An 8,972-nucleotide genomic window follows, 5' to 3' on the forward strand; every position below is an offset into this window, starting at 1 on the left:
AGGAGTGATGCAATGAAGCAAGTTCACCAACCCATACATGCGCACTGGGCAGTGAGCTCGTGACCCTGCACACAGAGCGCTGAGCCCTGAGGCCCTCCATGCTTTGCGGCACGCACACTGAGACGTGGCCTGGCAGCATTTCCCCTTAAAGATGAAAACCCTGAAGTCAGAAAGGCCAAGAAAATTGCCCAAGGCCCCAAGACCAGGAAAGGGGAGCCAGAGCCCAGGCCCAGGGACTGGGGCTTTGCAGGCCATGTTGTCAGCCTTGGGGGCCACTGTCACTGTGGACGGATAGCGTTGACGCATCATTGTTTAACAGGTCCATTTTTTCTGATACTATGCATCAGAAAACCAACACTTTAGCTGGTGCCTTGATCTCAGGGACAATCTATTTCCAGGGGAACATGTTAGCCTTACATTTGCGTCAAGCAGCCGGCACCTGCATGGGTAAAGGTGCTGGTCATGTGTCCCTGCCTCCTTGTCAGATCTAGACAGACCCAGCCCCATGCACACAGATCCCATCAGAAAACAAAATCACAGTGGGGAAAGAGCCAGCACTGTTTCCCAGATAACTATGGGAGTATGGTATGGTTGGACTCTAAATGCCTGGTTGCATTTCAAATTTATTTCCAATCATTTTTGAGTGGGATCAATGGCAAACAAAGGTGCCTTTTAGCGCAGGCACCTGCTGTTCTCCCCAAATGTCAAGGGCTGACCTTCGATGCTGCTGCCCACAGTCAGTGTCGGTGCCCTGCCTGCTTGCACCCCTGCCCCAGTCAAACCCCTGGGCCGACATCCCGCCATGCTCAGGAGACCTGCACGTCTGGACTTTCCCTCCTCTTGACGGAACAGAGGCTGGCCTCCCGGGTGGACTGCATCCCTGGAGAGTCGTCTCACACTTGGCCTCCTGCTGCCCTCCCAAGGAGGGCACCCTGTCCTCAGGTGCCAATCTCAGGAAGAGCCTGTGCCCGTGGGGTCTGCCTGGTGGTGCCAGTGAGGTTGGGAGGCGAGTTTTCAGTCCTGCACTTAGAGGAGGGCTTTGGGGAGGAGGGTCTGGCGGCCCTCAGATGAAGTACTCCTTTTTGCTGTGGTCACCGGCGTCCTGGAGGGCAGGGTCACTCTGCAGGGCCACGTCAGCACTCTCAGCAAACTCTGTGCCCTTGGCCTCGTTGGTATGGTACGTGCCTTTGTGCCGGAACAGGTACCGGAGCATGACAAGGAGAAGGCAGAGCAGGACGAGGGCCACCGCGGTGATCACAGCTGCCGAAGGAAGACATCGGAGTCAGTCCGGAGCAGGCGCCCCGGGGCTGGGAAGATTCCAGAGCCGATGGGGCTGTGTCGGCAGGATGCACATGCCGCCGCGGCAGCACCAGGCCCGGGCTGGCTGGCAGCTTCCCACCTCGTGCCTCCCCCACCGGGCACTCAAAGCTCTCTCCTCTCCTTTCTCTTCCCTGTCCCTTCTTTCCCTACCTGGTTCCTCCGCATGCTACTGCACAGAACAGCAGCCAGGGACTGTCCCTGCTGGGAGGCACTCACGTCTACTGAGGAGGGCAGATCTGTCAGGGGACCCCTGCGGAACGCGCAGCTGGTACGGGGCCACACGCGGGGTGGCTGGAACTGAGCAACTTTCGGGACGGTGAATTCCATTTCTTCAGACGATCCCAAATGGGGTTTGCTGGGACCTGCAGCTTTCTGTGTTAAAACCAGGAAAGTCCCAGAAAACGGAGAAGAATTGGTTGTTTTCTGGGCTCTCTACAAAGGATAAAATAAGCACTTCTGACGGTGCTCAGTCCAGGAGGTGGGGAGTGTGATTTTGCGAGTGCCACCTCACCCAGCCAGTGCCATTCGCTCGTGAGGAGTGAAGAGTCTTATCTATTTATTTATTTTTTAATGTATTTGTTTGGTACAGGGTCTCACTATGCATCTTGGACTTGTGGTGATCCTCCTGCTTTCAGCCTCCCCAGTGCTCAGATTACAGGTGTGTGCCACCATGCCCGGACTCTGGCTCAGCACGCCCCGGGGTTGGGGTGGCGCAGCACGTGGTCCCTGGGCTTGCCTACGCAGGCGCTTTAGTCTGCTGAGCTGTCTCGCTGGCCCGGGAGTAAAGATTCCTGAGCCTGAAGGAGTGTGCTTGGCCTTACAGAGGAGGAGTCAGTAGCCTGGGGCTGCTGGGGAGAGGGCAGGCGAGGGAGGCAGGGAGGCGGGAGGCCGGTCAGAGGGTCAGATCACCACGGCCTTGGGAGGGAGCGATGAGGTGTCAAGGCTGGGCACTTTCAGGAAGGGCTGAAGGGCAGCAGGCTCAGGGTGGGGCAGACTTCGGCCATTTGTTTTGAGGCTGCAGACTAAGCCTGTCTGGGAATTGAGTTTATTTAGGGGTTTGAAATGTTACTGGGAAAGTGGTGAGGCTAAAACTTATGCTCCCAAGTGTGAGTTTTATGGAACAATTTCCTAAACTTCTGCTTTCTGAAAGAAACATACAATGCTAACAATATGTCTAGGAAGAAGAGGCCCGATGAGGGGAAGACATGCTGGGCTGAAAACAACAGAACAGGGCTCTGATGGCTTCCTGCTGCCTCTTCCCTTTTTCTTTTAGTTGTGGAAGTTCCCTGAGCTGGGGCGGGGAGAGGGCAGGCGAGGGTGGAGGGAGGCAGGTCAGAGGGTCAGATCACCATGGGTGAAATAAACGGGGGTCAGAATGGGGAGGAGGATCTTCCCGTCCTGTGTGTGGAGGCCTCTGTCACCTGCCCTCAGCACGCTCCCCACCAGGCACCTTGCCGAGCACGAGCACGGCCTGGGTTGGGGCTGGGTTCCTTCATCCCAAGGTCAAAGCCTCCTCTGGAGGAGGAGGCGGCCCCGGGGCTCTCGCAGTTGCCAGAGAGGCCTGTCATGGGGCTCACCTGCAATAATGGCGATGTCCGTCACTGTGGAAAAGGGCATCCATGAGTCAGGAGCTGGTGCGGTGGTATGCGGTGTCCTTGGGTCAGAGTGAAACACCGAGGGGGACGCTATGGATGCCGTAGATGCTGCAAAGAGAGGACAGGAGCTGATGGCACAGGAAGGCTCTCTGCACTGACAGCCCATGCCCTCTGCACACCTGAACCCAGCTCTGTGGATGGCCCAGGCAGCCTGGAATGGCACTGCCGCCTGGGTGCGGCTAGGCTGCTACCAGGCTGGAGAACCCTGAGAGCCCTTGGAATCACCAGGCCACTCAAGACTCGGTGTCCCTGATGGGTCCCAGCACTGAGCCTGCGGCCCACATTGGAGGATGCCCCGCAGGTGGCAGGTGGCTGCAGCGCGCCCACCGGGTCTCACACAGGCCGCCGGGGAAGTGTCTGTTTCTGCCAGCTGCTGCTTTAGCCCCCTTCGGCCTATGCGCTCCTGTGGTCCTCACAGAAGTCCTGTGTTCCTTGTGTCATGAGTCTATTTGCAGATCGAACACTGAGTCTCGGATGCGATGAACCCGTGGACACACAACTCACGTGAGGAAGTGTCGGGACCTTGCCATCGTTTGTGGTTTGGGGTCCACTTTCCCTCCCTGAGGTGTTTGTACCTGGGTCTCTTTGCATGACTTTTTCCTGCAGCCCGGTGACCTCGCTATGAAGATCTTAAGGAGAGCAGCCTTGGGCTGCCGCACACAGTACCTCCTCTCCTTTGGGAGACGAGTGAGAAGGAGGACTTATCACAGAAATACGTTGACCTGGAGATGCCGCGTTCCTATTGCAGCAGCTGTGGGTGTTAAAACAAGATGAATGCTTCTTTTTTTTTTTTTTTGGTGGAACCGGGGATTGAACTCAGACCCTTGCGCTTGCCAGGGAAGCGCTTATTCCACTGAGCCATCACCCTGGCCCCCAAGATGAATGCTTCTTAATAGGCATTTCTGCTCGGAGGACCGCTGCCATTAGGTCTTTCTGCTCGGAAGACCGCTGCCCTAAGGTCTTTCTCCTCAGGAAAGCTGCCTGGGAAGAAACTGGCTGTGGGCATCAGGAGTGACAGCGAAGGAGGGGGAAACAGCCCCAGGCCGAGGACCAGCAAGGAGCCAGAGGTGCCGGAGACCGTGATGCAGAAGCTCCGAGCAGGACCTGAATCAGCCAGCTGGCTTTGCGGGTTTACTTGTGCGGCACTGGTCCCTCCTGAGGCCAGCAATGGCGGGCGAAGCACAAGGGGCCTCAGAGGACAGGACAAGGCCAGAGCTAAGGACACCTGGCTCCAACCTTGGTTAGATAGGTAGACTACATCTGCAGGCATCTCATTCCTGGGTGGAGAGCTTTCTAGAGGTGACAAAGTTCTCCTAAGTTAACTTGATGTCTTCCTTAGATAAGCCCTTGAGTGGACTTCCGAGGTCCTGGGACAGCCCGGCCATTTGAGGCAGATTTCCGCCTTTCTTCAGTATGTGTTACCTTGTTTTGATAACTACAAACAGCTTAGAGAAGCTGTTGGTCTTAAACCCCGGAACATTTCTGTGAGGGATTTCTGACCCTCCTGGAGCCCTGAGCTCACTGCATTTGTTGCATTTATATAAACCTTCGCCATCTACCTGTTTGGGAGAGCGCGGGCCTGGCCAGTGTGCAACGACCAGGGGATGGCACTCACCAACACAGAGGCAGGGAGAGGCTGAACTAGCCAGCGAGTCGGCAAAGGCCAGGGTGGCACCGCCTGGAGCCGGGCAGGCGAGCCAAGCCGGCGACCTGAAGCATCCGACGCACAGGGCGCTGCCTCGCTGCCCACCTGGACAGTGCAGCCCGCGATGGAGACCCAAGTGCGTGGTAGGCATGCGGATGCAGGGCACATGGGTGTGCAGGCGCAGGGGCTGGAGGAGTGCCAGGCCCTTCTTGATCACCAGACACTTTACAGGTCACTAAGAAAGGTGACACGTCTGTCAAGGATGCTTCCAGAAGCTCCAGTGCCCAGAATTCATCTGGAGAGTTTTCTGAGTGAAGACCAGCATTTCTGAAAGCAGTCTCTCCAGCGCAGCAAGCCCATCTATCCTTCTCTTCAGAACAATCAGGGATTGCTTACCATGTAGCAGGCACCTTTCTCAGCTTTTAAAACACCTTAACTTACTTTGGTCTCTACAGAAATTCTTTTTTTTTTTTAATTTCAGGGAAGGGTCTACAGGGCGTTCAGGACCTCACTACTAGATCAGACTTGTAGTGATCTACCTGTTTACAGCCTCCCAAGAGCTGGGATTACAGGTGTGCACCACCACGCACAGTCTCAATTGCTGTCTCGGTGTGCCCCGGGGGCGGGGCCAGCACAGCAGGCTCGGGGATCGAATCCCCGGCCCTGCCCCTGCTTGCAGGTGCCTTAATCTGCTGAGCTATCTGGCCGGCCTTCATCAATTCATTGTGGTAGGAGCTATTATTAACCCATTTTACAGGTTTGGAAGCTGAGTCAAGAAAAGTCTTATCATTTTCTCTGGGTCCAGCAGCTACCAAGAGCACCATGAATGACTCACAGCCCAAGCAGCTCAGAGTGCAAGCGAAACCCCGAAAACTGCTGGGGCGGCAGAACCTGCAAGAGGTTCTGCCGCCCCAGTTAGAAAAGCCCCAGAACCAAGGTGAATCCCAGTGTGGCATTCAGCAGCAGGATGCCTGTGCAGAAGGGACGCACACACCACTGAGGGCACAGAACGTTTTCCTTGGCTCGGTTGGAGCTTTCCCTTTTCATTCCAGCTTCCTCAATGCCTGCGTGTAAGTGAGGTCGACAGCTGACCGCTAAAGTTAACCAGCTTTTCTTTTTGGTTAAAAAGGTCAGATGCATTTATTTTACCCTGAGGATTTGTTACTGTTCCGGAATGGATACAGGATTCAGGTTTTGGGTGTCTAATAAGGTAGAGAGAGCACCCCCACAGAAGCAAGTGGGTAGCTGGTTCCCCCACCAGCCACTTCTCCTGGGAGCCAGTCACAGCTGGCTGAGCGCTTTGTCTTTATCCACCCAGCCACAGGCTTAAGAAGGGAGGGCAAAGGTCACCATCTCGGGAGCTGGTGGCAGAGTTGTAGCATGTTGGTATGCAAAATTAGAACCCCCTAACTCTTGCAATGTGACAAAGGATCACAGGTGGAGTAGTCACAGTGTTACCCTGGGCACATGGACAGAAGCCCCAGCTGTGTCCACTGGACTGCCTGGGTCCGAACATGCTTGCCAGTCTCAAGGCCAAAATGATGGCCTTGGATTTTCCTCTTGGTCGCTCTGTAAACAATCTTCCTAATCCCAGGGCCACCAAAGTACGATGCAAAGTAGTTCCATAGCTGTGACAGCCGATAAAATGGTCTGGCCACTTTCCTGCTCTTACACATGGTCCTCTCTCGCTGCTTCTGCGACTGCGCAGAATGGTGACACAGGCATCGGTTAGGAAGGCTTGCAGTCTGCACCACGCCACCCACACTGAGTTCTAGCACTGCGGAAGGGGGTTGGGGCCTGGTTGGCCAGAAGTGGCCTCAGGGCCCTGTGGGACAAGTCCTTCCTGCATCACCCAAGGATCCAGCTGGCGGAAAGCAGAGTCAGGGAGGGCATCTCTGCGCAGTGTGCACCTTCAGTCTTGCTCAGGCATTCACATCTGGACATCTGTCCAGGGTCGTGTCCTGGGAGAAGGGCTGCAAAGCCGGAGAGGATGGTGCAATTCACAGCTCAGGGTATCTGCTCCCCAGTTCTTCCTGCATATCTTCCTCCACTGTTAGCCCTGTGCAATTTTTTTTTTTAATTACTAGGACCATAATTTGACACCATGGTCAATTTGCTTTGGTTGAGCCACCAGGGCCAAGTTCAAGGGTAGAATACTTTGTCTCTCTTCTAGGTCCAGAGAATAAACATGGAATCTTACTTTGAGGGTGGTGATACCTGGGACAGTCAGCAAGAAAGGGGCTTTGGTGGAGCAGGATGAAGTCACACTGATCACTGGCTTCACAGGAATTCTCCAGGGACAGGACCTTGTCGTCTTTAAGCTGTGTGGCATTTGCAGTTTATCAGAAAAGCAGCGAACCTCCTTCCATATGTGTGGGATAGAGCGAAAGGAAAGGGCTTATTGCCCCGACCCCCAAACCCCAGCAGACACACCCTGCCTGTGGTTTGCAGACAAATCAAGGGAGGAGGAGGAGAGGACTGCTCAGGCTTGCACGTCTGCCTCCTGTGCAGGCCACCACACCCGGGGGCTGCTTGTGCTGGAGCAGCTGGGGATGACACAGACGCCACCAAAAGGGGGCTTATTAGTTCTCTTCTCCTGAGTAAGAGAAAGATCTACCCTTGAAGAAATCCAGGTGATTTCAACGCATGGAAAAGAAGACCCAGCTGCTTCTTCTTTGTGTCTGACCCTTTACCAAACGGATTGATGGTCAACACGGAGAAGGGACCACGAAGTCTTTGGGAGGAATCAAAACTGAGGGCAGCAGAGAAGCAGCAGATGACAGCTCATGGTGACGCAGCATCTAGGGTCAGGCTGCAGAGATGCCCACTTCCGGACACAGTCTCTTCCTGAGGCCCCAGTGGTTGGGCTTCCATCTTCCAAAGGGGGCTTCTTTCCTTCTCAGAACTTAGTCCACGACTTCCCGCTAAGTCTGCTACGCTTGCTTTGGCATTTCCGCACAGGGCCGGGCACCTCGGCCCGGGCTGCTCTGCTCATCTAAGATCTTCTTGGCTCGACTCTCTATGGGTGGAGCTAAGAGCACCAGTGTCCAAGCTGGTGGAGCACGGACCTCCGTTCTGGTCAGTGTGGACCAGGCACCTCCCCAAACACTGACCTCTGGCACCCCTCGTAGGGTAAAGAATGGCACGGACATGACACACCTGCCCTGGGCCAGGCTGAGCATATGGGTGTCCTCCAGGGGAAAAAACACCACCACCACCACCGCCACCACCAAACTTGTCTCCTATTTCTTTTGCAGGAGCTGAGGGGAAATTCAGAATGTGGCAGCACTCAGTGAGTGTGCTGGACGGTGAATAACAAGGGAGGGAATTAATGCCTACATCACCTACTGAGCATTAAACATGGGATCCTGAGAAAGGAAGGAATGAGACATGCATAGGAACCTGCGTCTCCTCGGACGGCACCTTATCCTGCCTCTCATCTTGAGCTAGGATGACAACTGGAGCCTCCTTTCCTCCTCCTGCCTATCAAGGCTGCTGTGGGGCTAAGGATCTAGCACTGGTGCTCCAACTGGAGCATCCCAATGGCCTGGGGGACTTGTTAGACCAGAGCAGCACCTCCGCTTGCGTCTTGGGATTCTGAGTAGGAATCAGCTCAGAAGCAGGACCAAGCACCTGCATTTCTAACACATGTGCTGCGGGTGCTAGTGGCCCATGACTTCACTTTGGAACCACTGAGCGCAGGACTGAAAGTTATTGGCCACATAGCGCAGTTCACATGTCCAGTGTTACTCTGCCCCTCTTGCAAGAGGGTGCTAGGAGACTGATTAGATTAGCACAGTTCTGAGTATGGCTGAATGGATTTACCAAAGCCACAAGACCCACCCCGAGTGTAAGCCACACCAGCCAACAGGGTTGTAGCCTGAATGGAATACGAAGGGAAGCCGGGCTTGCCGTTGGTGGTATTTATCGTGCCTGCCCTGCCCGGGACTAATTCTCCTCTCTGATGTCCCTCTACCAGGACTCCTTGCCTTGGAGCCAACCTCTACAAACTGAGAACTAAAATAAACCTTTCTTCCTCTAACTTGGAGGTGTCGAGTGTTTTGTCCCAGTCACAGGGATGTAACTAAGACAGAGATAATTCGCTTTATTAATGCAAATAAATTATAGTCACAGTAGCCTCAGCCACAACTCCACGCTGGTGCCCACTGATGCTGCTAGAGGCCTAGCGCAATCTGTCCCTTCTCCCTGTTCCCTTGCCTGCTTCTCATGATTGGTTCTGGGCATCTGCACGGGGCACCCCGTGCTACTCCTCGGAAGACGCACATGCCCTTTAGGTCGATGTGAGGTTTCAGACTCCTCACCCTTCCTGTCTGGAAGTAAAGCAAGCCCTC

The 8,972-nt window shown here is 54.8% G+C and overlaps 1 protein-coding gene across 1 annotated transcript in view; it reads right to left on the reverse strand.

Moving 5' to 3' along the window:
• Window positions 1–607: 607 nt before the first annotated feature.
• The window catches only part of Gypc (glycophorin C (Gerbich blood group)), a 37,208-nt gene continuing 28,843 nt past the window's right edge, over window positions 608–8,972 (reverse strand). Inside the window, exons 2-3 of the mRNA XM_023709801.1 lie at window positions 2,898–3,023; window positions 608–1,260 (exon numbers count right to left, since the gene is read on the reverse strand). Of these exons, the coding sequence (XP_023565569.1) occupies window positions 1,064–1,260; window positions 2,898–3,023 (323 nt within the window). The 3' untranslated portion in view covers window positions 608–1,063. The remainder of the gene's footprint in view (window positions 1,261–2,897; window positions 3,024–8,972) is intronic.

The sequence above is a fragment of the Octodon degus genome, unplaced genomic scaffold (genome assembly GCF_000260255.1).
Source record: "Octodon degus isolate 3935 unplaced genomic scaffold, OctDeg1.0 scaffold00014, whole genome shotgun sequence".
Classification (NCBI taxonomy): Eukaryota; Metazoa; Chordata; class Mammalia; order Rodentia; family Octodontidae; genus Octodon; species Octodon degus.